This window comes from Nomascus leucogenys, chromosome 4 (assembly GCF_006542625.1).
Source record: "Nomascus leucogenys isolate Asia chromosome 4, Asia_NLE_v1, whole genome shotgun sequence".
NCBI classification, from domain to species: Eukaryota; Metazoa; Chordata; class Mammalia; order Primates; family Hylobatidae; genus Nomascus; species Nomascus leucogenys.
Window position 1 is genome coordinate 28,979,409 of NC_044384.1, and position 19,572 is coordinate 28,998,980.

The following is a 19,572-nucleotide window of genomic DNA, read 5'->3' on the forward strand; positions in this document are numbered from 1 at the left end:
GCTGATACTCTGTTGGTCTCTTGTATCCCCCACTTCCTAGAGCATTTGGGCAGTGAATCACTGGCCCCCAAATGCCCATCTCAGGTACTGATTTTAGGGAACCAACTCCAGACAACGATGGCCAAACTCTGATGGCCATTGCAACCCCACAGCCATATTTTGACACTATCAGTGGAGTGGAAAACTCACAGTATGGCTCACAGCGTCCTTGTTTCTGAATTTCTCAATGTTTAAAACTCTACCTTAGTATTGAGCCCTTGAATTACAGGAGAGAAGATGTAAACCATTTTCATGTACCTGTGAGCAGTTCTGGGAGACAGGATGAAGCAATTGTTGAAGACACGGTCTTGCTGTCAGCCACATGCTTGCGTCATTCCTATGCTCCCTATTTTCTACCACAGAGCCTGTATGTTGGGTAGGTGCACTGAAGGGCCAACATGAGCCCATCGCAAGGGTCTTGAGACTGGTCTCACTCCAACCCTGAGATGGCTCTTTTTGGTTTCCGATGGAAACGGAGCCATTCACTACTAATGAAATGGAGTGTGGCCCAGAGTTCAGCAGAGCTGCCTGGTGGGAGCACTGTGTTATGGAGCCTTGAGCCATGGTTTCAGCCCCCTGGTGGGTTGTGCTTGGTTTCTTTATGGATTGGACTCAGCCCTGCCACATTGTCACTCTTACGTGTGCCACTAGGCACTAACAGGCATCAAGGCATAGGAGTGTTCAGATACTGGTGAGTCAAGAATGTGCAGAGCAAGGGAGAACATCAGTGCAAACTAAGTAACTTCAATTCTCAGATCTCAGGTGTCAACATCTAGAAGGGTTCTCAGTGGTCTTAGAGAAGTTCTTAATGTAATTGAACGAGGTGAAACTCACACCTCAAGGACCAAAATGGCCCTCAAGTCAGGCAAGAGCACACAACTCACTTAAGCCCCAGGCCTACTAGCAGGCTCTGACACAAAGACCCCACTGGTTTGACACCAACACTTCTCAAACATGGCTGGGATTGCTGATCCCAGAGTTGATTAGTGAGACTATTGGTAGGAAACTGATGGTACACTTGGGGTGTGTGGGAGATTGAAAAGAAAAGCCATGAGTCGCTGAAAGCCAGTTTTTATCCTTATAGGGAAGAAGGGAGGGCCAGGAAGAGTTGAGAAAACCCAAGCCAGGGCAGGGAGTGTGTTGCCAGCACTAAGCAGCTGTTCTCTGCCTGGGTCCTGGACCTGCTTCCTGTTAAATCGCACTGTTGACACCTGTTGGTGCTCTACCAATATCCATTTGGCCCTCACCTTTCTCTGCGTGCCAGCCCGACTCCCATCTGTCAGCACCTGTGGCCTTTTGCCTATGGCCTTTTTCTTTTTTTTCGAGACAGAGTTCCACTCTGTTGTCCAGGCTGGAGTGCAGTGGTGCCATCTCAGCTCACTGCAACCTCTGCCCCCCAAGTTCAAGTGATTCTCTTGCCTTAACCTCTAGAGTAGCTGGAATTACAGGCATGTGCCACCATGCCCAGCTAATTTTTTTGTATTTTTAGTAGAGACGGGGTTTCGCCATGTTAGCCAGGCTGGTCTCCCAACTCCTGACCTCAGGTGATCCACCCACCTCGGCTTCCCAAAGAGTTGGGATTACAGGCGTGAGCCACCGCGCCTGGTCCTCTGGCCTTTTTCTAGCCACTGGAGCCCATTCTGCTGCAGTGCAGGGTAGGCCAGAGGTGCTGGGGAGGTTGCATCCCAGGAGAGCAGTCCTCAACCCAGGCCTGGCTGTAGCGGGAAGTCTCGCAGGTGTATTTTGTGCTCTGCCTCCTGGAGCTCCCTGCCAGGACACAGGTACAGTTCCCCACAAGCAGGAGCTTGCACCATTTACTGCTTCCTTCTCTTCCCTGTCACCTCCCCACTGCCCTCTCAGTGTTTCCTCACCCACAGCCTTGCACTTGAATCCATATCTCACGGTTTGCTGCTGAAGGAAATCAAACTAAGCCAGTGCCCTGTTCTCTTTTCTTTGTTTCCTTACTACACAGATCAGGCCCCAAGCTAGGCAGGAACTGTCTGGAGGGGAAGAAAGCCATTACTAAGGACAGCCCTGGGGCTCCAGGCATCCAGAGGCTCAGGGCTCCAGCACTCAGGCAAAGAGGTGAGCAGAGCATGGGGCCTATGATGGCCTGGTTCGTGCCTTTGTGGTCTGTCTGTTCTCATCCTCAGGGCTGATTTTGTTCCTCCAAGTATCAATCGCAGCATCTGCATCCCAGTTAGGTTGAATGAGATGAGTTTATCCTGGAAAGACTATTTGGGCTCTTGTTCTAGCTCTGCCACTAACTGTGTGGCTTTGGGCAAATTACTTTGCTGCTGTCAGTCTACTCATCAGCAAAATGAGGAGGTTGGATTAGATGATCTGTAAATGCCCATCTACTGTCAATTTTTATATTCATTGAATAATGAATGAAGATAGGACTATTACCCAGGCAGGTATTTCTGGGCTTTCTCAGTGATTCAGTCTCAATGAAGAGAAGATGCTGTTTGACATACCCTTGCTACAGTTTGACTTATAACCAAGCAGTTGGGGACATCAGACATTTTCCCTCCCCATGTGGAGTTTACTAGTTCAATCGAGAACCACAGCTTTCAAGTTGAGCTTTTGCCTGTTCTAACCATCCTAGCAAAAAGCCTGGTTTCTAATCATGGTAGTAACCTCTGGCATAATGTCTCCTCAGCCTCGGCTCAAGTAGGATGGTTCCCACACTTTTAGAAACTTCTCACTAGCAAATGAAGACATTTCCCTAAAGAATGGAAAGTAAATGAGGATGTGTAATGAGAAAATCATGTAATGAAAATAGGATGTGTAATTAGAAAATGTCATGGAAATGTGGCATTTCTGAACTGGAATGTCAGCGGCTAGAAAAGACAAGGCAAGTTGTGTACTTATTCACAAAGACGTGGAGGCCACTTAGCATCTTACACAAGGGGTCAGCAAACTTTTTCTGGAGAGGGCCAGGTAATAAATGTTTCAGGCTTTGTGGGCCATGAGGTTTCTGTTGCAACTGCTCAACTCTGTAGGATGGAGGCAGCCATAGATGAGGGCTAAGACTAGGTTGAGGGCCAGTGAAGCACACTTGCCTTGGGCACAAAATTTAAGGGTGCCAAAAACCTCGGTAACCAAGATAAATATTTGAATGCAATATTTAAAAAATATTATTGCAAAAAATCCATGATATAAAATATTACAATTTAAAGTAAAGACAGAGGCCTGGTGTAGTGGTTCATGCCTGTAATCCCAGCACTTTGGGAGGGCGAGGTAGACGGATCACTTGAGGTCAGGAGTTCGAGACCAGCCTGGCCAACATGGTAAAACCACATCTGTATTAAAAATACAAAAGTTAGCTGGGCTTGTTGGGGGGGTGCCTGTAATCCCAGCTACTCGGGAGGCTGAGCCAGGAGAATCGCTTGAACCTGGGAGGCAGGTTGCAGTGAGCTGAGATTGTACCACTGCACTCCAGCTTGGGCAACAGAGCAAGATTCCATCTCAGTAAATAAATAAATAAAAATAAATAAAGACAAGATCAGACAATATGTAAATGAATGAGCGTAGCTTTGTTCCAATACAACCACTTGGCCTGGAGGCCATAGTTTGCTGATCCCTGTGTTATTCACATAGGGTAGACCTAGGACCCTCCTAACAGAAGTTTTCATCTTAGAATCAGAGGTGGCTGGATGAGATTGTGAACTATTTCCTTTGGGGTGCCCTCTTTCCTCCTTTTTCAGTCCTCCTTCCTCTTTGGTGCTGTTTGCTGTTTGTGCTTCTCAATTCCCTCTCTCCACACTCCATTTCCTACATTCTAGCAGCCCAGGCCTCACATTGGGCTTCAAGTCTTCTCCAATATAAAATTTCAACCAAGTCTCTGGCCTGGCTCTGGCCTCCCTTCACCTGCATCCACTCAGCATGGCCACTCAGCAGACACTTTGGAAATAATCTGATAATTGGCTTAACAGGCTGCTCCTCTTGGCTCAGGTGCATTTCAACAGTAGAAAGTTCTTTTAGCCAAAAGACCTGTATTGTTTAAGGGTCAGCTGTATTTGTTGAATTACAAAAGAAGACTAACAGTTTAATATTACAAAGGGGTTGACTTCAGATGGACGAGATCTCAGGTATCTGTGAGGGGTAGCGCGGGTGGGTATTTTTAGGTGGTTGGTTCCCCCCAATCTCATGATGTTGGCACCTTTCGTGACTAGAGGAGAGAACCAGCCCTGGTCAGAAGGTTTGGTATTAGCTCCAAGATATAGTTTGAAATTCACAATATGGACGCCAGGCCTCACCAGATGATTCTGGAATCACCTCCTGATTACCAATCTTTGTAGATTCTCCCCTCCCCAGTCCTTCCCCCACCCTCAAATACAGTGACCTTCATGGGCGCAGGGAAAAGCCAGCTAGGCTCTTAGTACTCTCAAAGACAGGATCAGATAATACATAAATGAATAATACATAAATAAATCTGTGTTCCAATAAAACTTTATTTGGCCTGAACTGATCAAGTTTAATAATGTTTAATAGATTTTTTTAAAAACATTAGTAGTTATAACAATTCCTCTGTAATAACAGTTATATACGAACTCCTGGTCAAGGCCAGCAGCTTGTTCCTTTACCAAAAAAAGTAAAGCCGCCCTCTGAGGACAAAATGGCACATGAGGAGTTGTGTACATTTCTTTTTCTTAAAGAAAAAACAAAATAACCGAAACACTTCCTATTTACATATTTTCCATTTAAAAGTTGGTCAGTGTGATTAATTCTGTCTTTAAATATAAGTTTCTAATGTGTTGCAGGTTTCAATGTATAAATTATAGTTTGCTGATTAGATTTAAGGTGCTGTGATGTGAGGATGAATGCAGCCCAAGACCAACTGGGGGCATCCTCTACCTACAGACTGGCTGGACTTTCTGTGGCTATCTTTGGGAGTGTTGGGGGAAGAGAAGGAGCTGAATACCAGTGGCAGAAATGGTAGAATGTTCCTGGGGACCACATAGGGGCTGTCAGTGTCCCCACCCCATGCTTCTGCAGAGGGCCTGTGTCTACACACCATTACCCCATGCTCTCTGTGTGAGCACACAGGTTTGCATGTACCAAACTCACCTTAGCCTACACTATGAGGGGCATTGCTGCTTTGAGTCCCTTCCTTTGTCATGAGGTCTCCATGCTGGTGCCTGACCCCTAAGAGCCCTCGCTGTTGACACACCTCCTTTCATATCTTCCTTTCTGGATTCCTTGACCCCAAGGTCATGACGTGCTCTCCAACACATTTCTGTAGGGTCTGCTGTTTGTCAAGGCTAAATGGATGATCAAACTCTGGAAAGTATTGATGAAGGATGGTGGGTCCCATGTGAAACCTTCTCTCCTAACACATTTGCTCTATGGCAGGACCTCACTGCTGTCCTCCAAATGAGCAGTTCGTGCAGAGAACATTAGGTTCCGAGGTAGGTCTGGAGAGGCGCTGTGGTTAGTTGGGGGGGCCGGTTGTGGGGTGAAGGAGTGCTGGCAGGGAGGTTGGAGGGATTCTTGGAATTGCTGCCTTCAACCTCACTGGGGTAGGACCCCCACTGGGGAAAGAGGGCTGTGTCTTTGCGTGTCAGGAAAGTGCATAGGGAGTACTGAGGGGGTGTGTGCACAGGCCTGGGAGAAGGGCTGATTTTACCCACAGACCCCAGGCTGTTCTGACCTGAAACGAAGATTTCAGACCATGCAGGGGTGAGGCAAATACAGGGGTGCGACAGATGAGAACATTTAAGTACTCGGGGAGCGAGGAAAGTATGCTTGGTGACTAGGAGAAACAAACTGGTTCAGTTTCTAGTTTCAGAATACAAGAAACATTGCTCTGAATAAAAGAACATCGAACGGTAATGGACAGGGAAGAAACATCTCAGACCAAGTTTCTAAGCAAAAAGCCAGAACGACCCCAGTAGAGGAAGACATTCTATAGTGGACAGACCCTGGCCTGGGGGCCAGGAGACTGGCCTCACACTAAGCCTGTGATCTTAAGCGAGTATCTCTGCGTCTCTGGGCCTAATTGCCTTTCCTCAGCTGTCAATTGAGGCTAGTTGGGCCATATGGTTTCGGAGCTACCTCTGCAAGATTTCTCGGCATCCTGCCACCCAGGTGGGGCCCGCAGACTGCTGTCTAAGGCCGTTTGTTCCCTGTGCACCACATGTGGTCTCCCCTTTGCTGGGAAAGTGATCAACCCCCAAGCCAGGGTCCTGTTCAAACCCGCTCCCAGAGGTTAAAGGCTAGTTATTAAGGCAGTTTAAGAAATGGACATTCCTCTCGCTCCTCGGATCCTTCACGTGTTCTGCTAACCCCAAGGCAGCAGAGAGGGGCAGGAAGGGCGGCCGCCTCCTGCCAGCCCCGGCTTTCTCTGGGGGCCTCCTGCTCTGCGGGGCCTGGAGCGGCCCCTCCGCCCTCACCACCTTTCTTTGGAGAAGGCCTCGGTCTGCACGAGGTCACCAGGGTGCTCGGGGATGCACGCACCATTGAGGTCGCCCAGTTTATTGTCCGGCAGGTCCTCGGGCTTGGTGCAGAGCTTCAGGGCGCGGGAGATGAACACGTCCAGGTCGAACTGGGGGCTGGCGCTGCCGTCCACCGGGGCCGGGCGGCCTGGGGGCGAGGCAGACAAGCGGCGCTCGGGGTCTTCGGCGGGCGGGCTAGCGTGCTCGGGGCCGCCCTGCGTGCTCTTGACCCACTGCGCGATCTCCAGGAAGAGGCTGGCCGGCTCGTCCTCGCGCGCCCCCGTGTCTACCAGCCCCGTGGCCGTAGGGGGCGCGCCGGCCGCCTGCTTCCAGTGCGACAGGTCCAGGATGAGCTTGGGCTCCGAGTAGTGGTGTGGCTTGTTGTCGCGCCACAGCAGCTTGTCCAGGTAGGAAGGCGACCCCACCTTGTAGTCGCAGGAGCGCCCGTAGTCGGTCTCGAAGGCGCGCTCCATGGACGAGTGCGACTGCTCTAGGAAGCGCTCGGAGCTGCTGTGCGAGTCCTTGCGCGGGTCCACCTGCACGTCCTCCGCCAGTGGCGCCGAACCCGCGCGCGGGTCGCGCTGCACCTCACTGGCGTCCTGGCAACGGTCGGGTCGCCACTCGAGGTCCGACGACAGGCTCACAGGGTACCTGCAAGGGTACAAACAGAGCGGTGATTGGACGGCCGAGTCAGGTAACTTCCGGGAGGGAGCCAAGCCCTCTAATCCCTGTTTGCCACTCAAACACCTGCCTTCCATTCCTTCCCGATCCCCCCTGCCTTCGACCCCCATCCCTCAAGGTGGGAGGGTGATGGGCAGATAATGGCGAGCCTTGGGGGCTCAGCTGGGGACATGGATTGTTCGGCTTAACTCTTGTGTTCTTTTGTACGCATTCAAAACCCTGCAGATATTTCCTGCCCACCTACTATGCGCCAGCACTCACTGTTCTAGACATTACTGAATACAGCAGTGAACAAAACAAACGTCCCTGTCCTCATGAAACTTTCCAGGGGATCCACCTACGCAATGCTTCTCAAACGCTGATAGATGCATGAATCACCTGCGGGTCTTGCTAAAATGCACATGTTGATTGTGTAGATCTGAGATGGGGCCTGAGATTCTAACAAGCTCCCAGCTGCTCTGATGCTGCTGGGCCTTGGACCCACATTTTGAGGAGCAAGGCTCCAGTGAGTGCTTCTCAACCCTGGATCAGATTAGAGTCACATAGGGGAATTAAAAATAAAATAGCATGCCTGCCTCACTGCTTCCTTGCGCCAATTCTGACTGAGTAGGTCTAGGGTGGGGCCCTGTATCAGCATGTTTTGAAGACCCCCCAGGTGATTCTAAGGTACAGCCAGGGCTGAGAACCCCTGCCCTGGTGGATCTGGTTGGGGGCCCCATAGCACCTTGCATTGATGCAGGGCAGGTGGGACCTACAGAAAGATTACAGACACCCTCCAGAGAAGCTGAAGATCTTTGGCATTCTGCCCTGTTCGACTGCTCTGCAGCCATGGAGAGTGAAGTCAGCTAGCCAAGAGCAAATGAAGGGCAGATGGGCAGACAGGCGAGCCATCAGCTCTGGCGGAGCCCTCCCTTCCTTGTGCGGGTGCTCTACGTAGAACCCTGGGGTTGTGGGGCAGGCAGGAGCACAGAGGACATCAGTCTGCAGCCAGCTACTCCCTGAGCAGGCCCAACAGATAGACCAAGGAGAGGCAGATTCGGCTGCGTGGGATGGACCTGGCAGCTGCAGCCCACAGAGTGTGACTGGAGAGGCATAGGAAGGCCTCAGCACTGCCCGCCTCCCAGTGATGCTGCTAGGGCAGAAATCTCTCCTAGAGCTGAGCTCTGCCTCCTTGATTGAGTGGCCTTGGGCAGAGATTTCCAGGAGGAAGAGTGTGTGAAGACCCTGACCCTTGGCTGCTGTATTCCAAGTGCCAAACATACATTATCTGTAGTCTTCATAGCAACCCTGTGGACTTTGTGTTATCACCCCCGTTTTACAGTTGGGAAACTAGCATTCCAAGAGAGTAAGTAGCTTGCCCACAGCAACAAGATCGTTTGTCATCCTCTTCCCTCGGGCAGGTGTGATGGCAAAGGTCGGGAGCACAGGTGAGGTGCACCAGGTTTAGGGGTGGTCAGGCAGCAACAAATCCTCTGACAGTTTTTCCTGGCACAACCCTATGCCACAGTCGCAGAAAGTATATGATGACTCTCCCTGAGCCTCCAGGCTCTCTGGAGGAAGGGGATGGGGCCACAGGAACCACAGTCAAGGGCAGGCCTGCCTCAGGGGTGGCAGAAGACAGAGTCTTCATTAATCTCTATTTGTTGGCAATGCTTGAAAACAACAATTGACAACAACAAGCCAGCAAACCTGTCCAAAAATAGCAGCGTTGCCCTGGCCCTCCCTCAGTGCCTCCTTAATCTGAAACCTGTCATCTGTCAAATGACTAAAAAGGAGAAATTGCTCATCTGTCACTTATGTAACTAGCTGTCACATTCCCCCGGCAGTGGGACTCCCAGTTAGGCCCCCTCGGAGTCCTAGCTGCTTGAGCCCTCGACTGCTGTTTCTAAACTGAGCAGCTACCAGCACTCCCTCCCAGAATTAGCAGATGGTGATGCCCAAATGTTTAGCTGCCTGATCTAAGAACGTCAGAACAGGAAAAGATCTAAGAGATCATTACGTGCCTAGGCAGAAATTGTTTAAAAATACATCTTCTACCCAACGCTGATTCATTGGTAGTGGCTTCCAGGGACACCTATTGAGGATTCTGTAGCCAAGCCCAGTTTAGCAGAAAATGGTCCTATAATTGCTTAGCAGCGTCTGACATGGATGCAGATTGCAGAGGCCCATCAGGGGCGTGACATGATGCCAGTCTCTTAACCTTGGAGCTGAAGCTTCCTTGTGTGTCAATGGGCAATAATAATGTAGCCCCCGTTAATGGCATTTTTTTTTTTTTTTTTTTGACAGGGTCTCACTCTGCAACCTCAAACTTCTGGGCTCAAGGGATTCCCTAGCCTCAGCCTTCCCAGTGTCCGGGACTACAGCTGTGTGCCACCATGCCTGGCTAATTAAAAAAATTTGTAGAGATGGGGTCTTGCTTTGTTTCCCAGGCTGGTCTGGAACTACTGGCCTCAAGCGATCCTCCCACTTTGGCCTCCTAAAGTGCTGGGATTACAGGTATGAGCCACCGAACCTGGTCTTTAATGGCATTTTTAAGAGTTACCAACATGAAACATGGGATAGCGTTTTGTAATGGTAATCTCTGCTTTGTTTTTTTGCCTTGCCTTGTTGCAGTTTACTTTTCAAGGGCAAGTTCCCAGGCTGCTAGAAGTGAGCTCCTACCATGGTGTTCACTAAATCCTTGGGGAGCACTGTATTGAACCCCATGTTCAGTAGACTCATGGTGAGGGAAGCTGGGGGTGTTGCAGAAAGGAAGGCCTCTGACCCACACGTGCAGCTCACACTGGTCATTTACTGGGGACAAGAGAAAGGCAGGAAGCTAAGCTGGAGAAGTCGTCCAATGAGCTATGCAACTTGGGAGACAGAGGGAAAGGTCATGGAGAATTAGAGGCAAAATAGAGATGGGAGGACAGGGAAATGTGGGCTCTGGAACCCAGGGCTGCAAGCACCTGGAACTGCACGTGTCCCAGTTGGACAGCTGGCTCTGGTTAGCGGCCATCAGCACGATGTCGTCGATCTCATCCTCAATGCGGAAGGGGTGTTGCGAGGTGGGCTCGTCCTCAGGGCACGAGTATGGGCTCATGTAGGGGTGTTGCAGCCCCATCTCAGCTGTTAGGCGATCCATGGGGTTAAAGGTCAGGATCTTCTCCAGAAAGTCGATGGCTGCAGGGAGCAAAGCCGGACATGAAGGTCATTTGTTGCCCTTGTTGAGCTCAGAAGGAGATTCCTCAGCACGGTGACATTCTGTGCTGGTGTCTGTGCTTCTGCATTTGTCAAAAGGTTTTTAGCCATTTTCTTTCTCAAGACCCTTGTCACAATCCAGTGACAAAGGCAAAGCAGATGCTGCCTTCTAGATTTTGTAAATGAATTAAACAGACTCAGAGGATCAAGTGACTTGCTCAAGGTCCAGCCTCAGCCTGGGTTTCTCCAGAGACAGAGCCAGAGACAAGGCTTGGGGTTGTAGGTAGTCTATGTGGTGGGGGATCCCAGCAAGCACAGGTGGGGGAGTGAGGGGGAACCAGAACAAGGCACACTCATGACAGGTTACTCCTGTGGGCATCTGGGATCCTCCAGAGACAGTGTGGGCCACACTCAGAGGTGGTTCCCCTTGCGGGGCAGGGAAGCTGGGATATTTATATACCAACTTCCCTTTGTCATGGCTTAAGGGGCTGCTGGAATGGGATGGAGGAGCCTGCTCCTGAGGAAGCCCTGAGGCTGGAGTGCCAGGTGCAGCAGTAAAAAGCCTTAGTGAGAAAGGTGAAGGCTGCAGTCGAGGGGTGGGACAGGGTCTCCACAGCCCAGAGCTCCTGGGTCTGAATCCAGAGCTCTTCCTACCATATGCTGCCCCTGGAAGTTCAACAAAGGCAGACAGCCTTGATAGATGGATAGATATTACAGATACTGAAAAACCAGGCTGAATTCCCCTGCTCTGCCAAGCAGTAGTCCTTTCATGTCTGGATCAAGGGGGAGTTCTGGGCAGTGGGAACCTGGGGAAGGGAAGGGACACTCAGAAGCCTTGTGCGAGAGGCTGTTTGCTAACCAGCACGAATGTATGCCAGAATTCAGCAGATAGCAGCTCTGCACACAGGCACTGGTGGCCCTTCCCTTGAGCAGGGGTGGGTACCCTGGGAGCTCTGCTCTTGGAGCTCTGCCCTGGGTTATCTCAGGGCAAGGTCTAGCCTAGAAGTTTGGATTCCTTCTCAGCACTAGTGTCTCTGGAGGTCTGCTTAAATCATGACTTGGCTCCTCATGTTACAGCCCACATGGAGAGGGAGAAATGGAGCTGAGCTCAAGGCCCAGGCTGCCCATCCCTCCGAGGGACTCCCTGGTGGGCCTTAACCTGCCCCTCACACCAGCCCTGGATCTCTTTGCAAGAAAATTCATCAGTGATTCAGGAAATCTATGGATTCAGGAGGTCACTGGCCTCCCAGGAGGACGTAGTGCTGCAATGTAACCCCAGACCCCCAAATTAGTTAAGCACCAGTAACTCTGATCACCCCGAACAGTCTGATGCTCAGAGTGTGTTTCTGGGTCTGGAGCTGCAAACTTAAAAGAGGATCTGCCTGACAAATTCCTAGGACTGGAAGAATCAGGCAGTCTAGTGCAGGGCCCAGCTTCAAGTCTGGGCAGGTCTTTCTCTCTTTGGGCCTCTGGCCCCTTTTTTGGCCCCAGCCATGACTTGACTTGACCTTTTGACAAGGAAATGAGAGAATTAAAGCTCTAAAGACTGAGGCAGGCACTATCATCTTTAAAAAAGATGAGTACCACCACCGGGACAGTGGCTCATATCTGTAATCCCAGGACTTTGGGAGGCCAAGGCAGGAGGATTGCTTGAGCCTAGGAGTTTGAGATCACCCTGGGCTTGTTTCTAGCAAGACAAGTAGTAGTTGGCCAGGTGGGCCAGTAGTGGGTTGTCTCTACAAAAAAATTTTAAAATTAGCCAGCCAAGGTGGCGCATGCCTGTGGTGCCAGCTACTCGGGAGGCTGAGGTGGGAGGATCACTTGAGCCCTCGAGGCTGAGGTTGTAGTGAGCCGTGATGATACCACTGCACTCCAGCCTGGGTGACAAGCGAGACCCTGTCGCAAAAGAAAAAGAGGCAAGTACCAACCCCAAAGCTGCTCCACAGACTCCATCACGGATGAAAATCTGCTCTTCCCTCTCCCTGATAGCTGATCCTCCTACAGGTCCCCAGGTACTTCTGGGAAGCCCAAACACTAGGAAATTCTTCATTTCTTTTTTTGTTTTTTTTTTTTTGAGACAGGGTCTGACTTCTGCCATCTAGGTTGGAGTACAGTGAAGGGAATACATCTCACTGCAGCCTCAACTTTCCAGGTTCAGGTGATCCTCCCGCCTCAGACTCCCAAGTAGCTGAGACCACAGGCGTGCACCACCATGCCCAGCTAATATGTTGTATTTTTAGTGGAGACGGGGTCTCCCTATGTTGCCCAGGCTGGCCTGAAACTCCTGGGCTCAAGAGATCCACCCGCCTCGGCCTCCCAAAGTGCTGCGATTACAGGCATGAGCCACCACACCTGGCCCAGAAAATTCTTCCTTTTATCAAACTTAAATCCCCCTTTAACTTCTACCCTAGGGCCTACCTCTGCCTTCAGTGGTTCCCCCAAAGCAGCATGTCCTCTCTGTCCCACGATTTCCCCTCTCCTGTTTCAAGGCAGCAGTCATGTCCCATGTGACTCCCTCATCCTGGCACCCTGCTGGCCTGCCTTTCCCGGCCCCTCCTGCAGTGAGAAATGGCTGTGTGCTTGGGGCTGATGGAATGGGGGTGGAAGGGCTGTGTGTACCCTACTTCCAGGCCTGACCCAGAAAAACCTCCCGCAAGAGTCTCTGCTCTCTCTTCCCCTGGCTTTGGCTGGAAGGGAATGCCCGAGGTGACCTTGAAAGCCACCTGCTGAAGATGGCAGAACTGATGGCCTGGGTCCCGGGCACAGCCACTCGTCCTCCCCTGCCTATCCACGCTCCCAACTCTGCCTGGATGTGAAGTAAACAATGAATAAACTGTAAGTGGGTTAAGCCACGCAGATTTCAGGGTTATCTGCTACCGTACAAGCTTCACCTTAACTCCTAAGCCACTGCCCCTCAGAAACTCCTCCTCCCTAGGCTTACCCTCCCCAGATGTTTTTAAGGCATTTCTTAGATAACGAAGCTTCTGTACAATCTTGTCACTTTCCTCTGGCCCAGAGGATTCCAAACTGAGCTGCTCAGAGCCCCAGGGGTTCTGGAAGGGTTCTCAGGAGCATGTCTGGAGATTGAGAGGCAGGTGGGCAGGACACTGAGCCCCTCAACCTTGCTTCATCCAGAGCCCACCTTTCACCGTGCTGCACCTGAGTTTTTGTCACCAGATTCGTCACCTTTGGTCTATTTCTGTCCTGTAATAAATGGAGCTCAGAATTAGTGCTCCCAGTGTGGCCTTGGGGCTTGCCTCCCTTGTTCTGCACCTGTCACGAGATGGAAGTTTCTGCTGCTGAGGGATGCTGTCACCTAGACTGAGTCTCCTGAGCCTCTGAGAGCTAGAGGCAACTAGAGCCTTTGGCCTCTTCCCAGGCCTGCCAGGCCTTGAATATACAGTAGAGGGAGTAAGCCTGAGTAGTAAAGGGCCTTGCCTGAGGCCACGCAGCTCATCACTGGTGGAATGGGACCTGGGTCTTGCCCTCAGGCTGAGGAAGCTCCTGTTCTTTGCACCACACCATGCCTTCCAGGACAAAAACGTGAGGGAGGATGAAGGAAAGAGAGGGAAGAAGGTGAGTGAGGAAGATGAGAAGCAAAATGCAGCAGAAACAAGGGTAGAACACTAATGACTGCCCCTAATGGACTCCTGAGGCCCAGCATCCACAGCTTGGAAGTAGTTAGGGCAAAGGCCCACTGGCAGGGGAGCCTTGACTTTTATATCCAAGGACCATGCTTTGCCCTTTTGGAAGGAGACCTGCCTGCCCCCTACCCCGCAAGGTGGAGCCTAGCTCATCCTCCCAGGACACTTGGCCTGGCTGCCAGGCTCAGGTACCTTCACTGTTCACTTCGGGGAGCAGCTTGCGCAGAGGCCTCTTCACCTCCCAGGTGCTGCTGACAAAGGAAGGCATCACCCTGAGCAGCTCGTCCTTGTCTTCCTCCCGGATTACAGGGATGGTCTCCAGGATGAGTTGCATCTGCTCCAGCTCATGGGCCCCTGGGGAGGCAATGCCAGATGGTTAAGTGTGCTGCCCAAGAGGCTGTGGTGTGCAGTAGCCCAAAAGCAGTGCCAGGTGTTCTGGAAGGAACAACACAGGGCAGTGGGGCAGGAGTGGGCTGGGACCGGGGTTCTGGTCTTCATTTGCTGCACAACTGTGGGCAGGTGGCTGACATCTCTGGGGCTTGGCTTTGTCAAAAGTAGAAAGAAGGGGTTGAATCTGGTAGTCTGCAAGGCCCCATCTATGCCCCTAGCATTCTGTGTCTCAGACCAGCTGGATATAAGTCAGCACCAAAGAACGGGAACAGCCTGGCTCAAGGCCTTCCAAGTGCAACTTCCCATAGGCCTCTCTGCACAATCTTTACTAGGATGGGGAAGAAACAGTTTTAAGGCTGGAAATAGCCATACCTTTTGGTTTCCAATTAAGAGGGTTCCATCTAGGAAACTTTCAAGAGAAAAACAAATCAGGAATAACAAATTGGGTTTGGGATGTGTCTTGAGCACACGGCCTCTGTGATCCTTGGAAGAAGGAAGGCAGGCTATGCCAAGTTTGCAGGGCAACTTTGGTGGGACAGGATGGACTCAAGCATTCATTCCCTCATTCCATAAATAGTTATTTATTGAGCACCTTCTCCATGCCAGGCATCACGCTGGATGCTGGGAATGGGCGAGGCATAGTTTTCATTCATAAGAAGCTTCAGTCTTTGTCTCAGAAACTCAACTCATCTCCCACACCCAGGCAACCACTGGCCACCATATGGCATTTCTGGCATTGGACAGATGGGTCTCCTTGCTGTCCTTCTCTGACCTCCAGGCTGTTCTTCTGTTACTTCCATTTTCTCTTTTTTGATTGAGTTGCCTTTCCACTTAGCTGTACTAGGTTAAAACCTCAGCCGTACCTCTCCTTCCTCAAGAAGTCTTCCTTGCCCATCCAGCTGCACAGAGGGCCCTCCCCTTGCCATGAATTCCCATGGGATTCCAGTCTTCCCATCATCCAGCCTAGGATGAGGGCTCTCCCAGGTCCCCCCCGAAGTTCCCTGTGTGGCCCTAAGCACATGTGAATACTGACCAAGGAAGTGCCTGCAGCCTCAGGCTCTCTCCTGAAGAGGTCCTTTTGGCCTCTCCCTGCAGTGGACTCATTGGGTCAGTTCAGTACTCTGGAAGCCCCCTGTGGGGTCCTGTCTCTAAATGTGTACTCCACACCACTCACCAGGGGACCATGAGGTCAATGGGTGATCAAGCTGCAGACAGAGATGGTGGGACCTTGCTCCCAAGCCCCTTACCCCTCTCCTGTGTGACACACAAATCAGTAATACACAACCTTCTGCTTGGAGTAGCTTCTTCAACCACAGTGGGGGCGGGGGCAGAGAATGAGCCTCTTTCACTTGTCTGCTCCTGCCCGAGATCAATGGTGTCATATGGGAGGCAGCCAGTGGGGCCTCCCTGGGAATCCATGGCCTGGGGCAGAAAGCAAGAGCTTTGGTGGCAGACAGCCCTGGAGGCAGACCTAGCTCCCCCACCCCTTGTGGAATGAGGATGATTATTTATACTTGGAATGAGTATTATAAGGAGTCGAGTGTGTTGGCAGATGAAGGCTCCAGGAGAAATACCTTGCTTGTAGCAGATGTTTAATAACTCTTGACTTCCTTTGCTTCTAGGAGCGGGGAAGAGTGGCTTTGAGAGAAGCTGATGGAATAATTCCACCTTGGGGATTTATGTCCTAATCATCCCTGAGTGATTCTTTGTGACAGACGTCACTTGGGGGAGGCATCTTAACACTGAGTCTACTAAGCCACCACTGAAAATGGGAGAAGGTGTGAAGCATGGAGGATACTATGGTCAATGTCCATTTCCTACTGAAAGGTCCTTTCCATGTCACACCAGCTGTTGCCTTCCCTGCCTCTCTTGCAACAAGGGGAGGCCATGTGATTCAATCAAACAGGGACAGGAATCTCCTGGAAGGACTTCCAGGGAAGATGTTCCTCCCTGGTAAGAGAGAAATGCGAGGAGAGCTGTTTTGCTGCCCTGGCTGACCCCTCCCTACCTTTCTTCGTTGGACACTACTGCATGAGAACCTGAAAGCGACTGCAAGCATCTCGTGACCACAGACAGTGAGCCTGAAGATGAGAAGCCAATAGACTGTGGATTATACAGTCTTGTCTGGGCTCTCGGTGAGTCACCTGCCTGCTGTGGCATGGAGAAGCCCAGCTCTCCTCCGTCTGGCCTGAAGGTTGTCAGCCTGATGGAAGGGCAGCTGGAGCAGAGCCCTATGAGCTGAGGGTTCAAGGCCGGGAGAACGGAGGCAGCCAGGCACCTATGACCCAGATCGTGGTGGCAGGGCCAGGGATGTTGAGCTATCCAGGGCTTAGTGGCTATGGCTGGAGTGGGAAGAATCTTTGAGTCAGAGTCCAGGGTGAGACCTCTCTCCCACCTGTTCCTCCTTTCTCCCCTGCCTTGAATTGGCTGGAAAATATGGAACTGGGAGGTCTGTGCAATTTCAGTTGGAAAAATAAGATAGCAGGATGGCTCACCCTGGGCACAGATAGGTTCACTGTGTATTAGTTTTTTGTGTGTGTTTAACCCTTTTATGTCCCTCGCTGGACCATCAGACCTTTGAGGACAGAGACTATGTCTTACTCAGGCTTGTATCCCCAGCACGTGGTCAAGGAGCCACCCAAAGCACAAAATCCACCAGAGGGAAAACTGTAGGGGCTCCTGAGAGTCCAGGGGCAAATGAAGATGTTTGTACTCAGGGCCTAAATGCTTGGACATAAGCCCTGACTTCAGCTTCATCTGACTTTCCTGTCATTGTTTTTATTTTACCTTTTTTTTTTTTTTTTTTTTGAGACGGAGTCTTGCTCTGTTGCCCAGGCTGGAGTGCAGTGGCATGATCTCGGCTCACTGGAACCTCCACCTTCCTGGTTCAAGCAATTCCCCTGCCTCAGCTTCCCAAGTACCTGGGATTACAGGTGCATGCCACCATGCCCAGCTAATTTTTTTGTATTTTTAGTAGAGACGGGGTTTCACCATGTTGGCCAGACTGGTCTCGAACTCCTGACCTCAGGCAATCTGCCCGCTTCGGCCTTCCAAAGTGCTGGGATTACAGACGTGAACCACCATGCCCAACCTATTTTACCTTTTCTTGTTACTTAATGTTACATTAACATATAGTTAGTATTAACATATCATATTAATATATGTTTTATATATAGCATGTATTTTATTTTATTTATTTATTTATTTTTATTATTATACTTTAGGTTTTAGGGTACATGTGCACAATGTGCAGGTTTGTTACATATGTATCCATGTGCCATGTTGTTTTGCTGCACCCATTAACTCGTCATTTAGCATTAGGTATATCTCCTAATGCTGTCCCTCCCCCTCCCCCCACCCCACAACAGTCCCCAGAGTATGATGTTCCCCTTCCTGTGTCCATGAGTTCTCATTGTTCAATTCCCACCTATGAGTGAGAACACTATAGCTTGTATTTTAAATACTTACTGGAAGAAGTTAGCATCATGAATGAAAGAGTGACTAGCCCAGCATAGCACTGAATAATTCCCTCATTGCTGTGATTGAGAGATGACATTTTCTGGGTCTCTCATTACTCCTTATTAGATAAATCTGCTCCTATGGCACCTAAGATTTAACCGTGCCCAATATAAATATTTTCTTGGCAGGCTGGGTGCAGTGGCTCATGCCTGTAATCCAGCACTTTGGGAGACTGAGGCAGGTGGATGATTTGAGGTCAGACGTTTGAGACCAGCCTGGCCAACATGGCAAAACTCCATCTCTACTAAAAATAGAAAATTAGCTGGGTGTGGTGGCACATGCCTGTAATCCCAGCTACTCGGGAGGCTGAGACATGAGAATCGCTTGAAATGGGGGGTGGAGGTCACAGTGAGCCAAGATCATGCCGTTGCACTCCAGCCTGGGGGACAGCACGAGACTCTGTCTCAAAACAAAAACGAAACACACAATAAAGACTTTCTTAGCTATTCAGACATGGCTTTCTCTTAATGTCCTGCTGGTGTTCCCTCAGAAAGGCCTCTGGTAGCCATTTCTTCTTCTCTGAGCTCATTTTCCCACCCTGCATTATTTGAAACCAAATCACCTGTTAAACAAGAGGTGGGCTGTCCCGGGCCCCTTCTAGGGCTGGCATCTAGAATTCTGTCTCAAGACCCCAAGTTCCCTGGAGAGGGCCTTGTCTGACTTTCCTCCCCTGCCTCCTCACTGTCCCTTTGTCCCACAGCAATCCCTCTCCCCATCCTTAGCACTATGTTCTGTGCACACAGCAGATGAGCAGCTGTGAGAGCCAGGGGCTTTGACAGGGAGTGACAGCTCCTTTTCACCTGTAGGCTTAGGCGGTCTGCAGTGCCCATGAGCTAATTATTACACTAGCTGCCCGTATGTGGTCACTCTACAGTGAACAAGAACAACAGGCCAGCAACTGAGATTGTCAGCTCCCCGTGGGGCCGCAGGGAATCTCAAGTAGCCCTGCCACTTGCAAGCTCAGGTTTGTAGACAGAGATTTCAGGGTGGAGGGAGCCCACAGGGATACTAGGGACACACCTTTGCTCTTAGGGGATACCAGAAGGGCCACTGCTGTCTTATATTTTGTGGGATTCAGGGGCTTTAGTGGGGAGAATCTTACTAGGTCTTGGGGTTCTGAAAGGGGGCTGGGGTAAGGCTATCCTACTCCCTCTCTCTCCCCCTCCCTTCCCAACATGGAAGGGTGGGGTAGCCCCAGGAGCCTAGGCCTACCAATGCAGGCTATGAGTGCTGGCCATGCCTCCTGTGAGCTGACTGCCAAGAGAAAACACGCTCCCGCTGGGCCACACTGCAGTCACTGATCAAGCAAGGAGGTGGGTGGGGACTTCTCAGGCCTTCCAGCTTTCATGTCCTTTTCCGTTCCCTGGACACTCAGCTTCCCACCGTCTGCCACTCTGATACTCGCTTCAGATCTCTCCTCCCCTGAGCAGCTCTGGGTGATGACACAAAGTCCAGGGTGGATGTGGGGAGGACAGGCTGACAACAAGGGCAGTGAGGTCCCAGGAACTGAGGATGTGGGGCTCTGTGGCCAGGATAGTAGATAAGTGAGCCACATCAGTCTCACAGCCAGAATGATGTGGGACCAACTGTGGAGAGGGAGGCTGTGACGCGGTGCCAACAGCCTCAGTGTGGGGGATGACGGGAGACGAGATGAGGTGCTGGCACGGGAGGACAAGGTA

The 19,572-nt window shown here is 50.9% G+C and overlaps 1 protein-coding gene across 3 annotated transcripts in view; it reads right to left on the reverse strand.

Moving 5' to 3' along the window:
• Nucleotides 1–4,476: 4,476 nt before the first annotated feature.
• Nucleotides 4,477–19,572, reverse strand: part of MAPK4 (mitogen-activated protein kinase 4) — a 166,582-nt gene continuing 151,486 nt past the window's right edge. Inside the window, exons 4-6 of one of the 3 annotated variants that reach the window (XM_030810421.1) lie at nucleotides 14,177–14,338; nucleotides 10,109–10,322; nucleotides 4,477–7,130 (exon numbers count right to left, since the gene is read on the reverse strand). In XM_030810421.1, coding sequence (XP_030666281.1) covers nucleotides 6,434–7,130; nucleotides 10,109–10,322; nucleotides 14,177–14,338 — 1,073 coding nt within the window. In that variant the 3' untranslated portion in view covers nucleotides 4,477–6,433. The remainder of the gene's footprint in view (nucleotides 7,131–10,108; nucleotides 10,323–14,176; nucleotides 14,339–19,572) is intronic. The other 2 variants (XM_030810420.1, XM_030810422.1) reach the window with 2 other exon arrangements.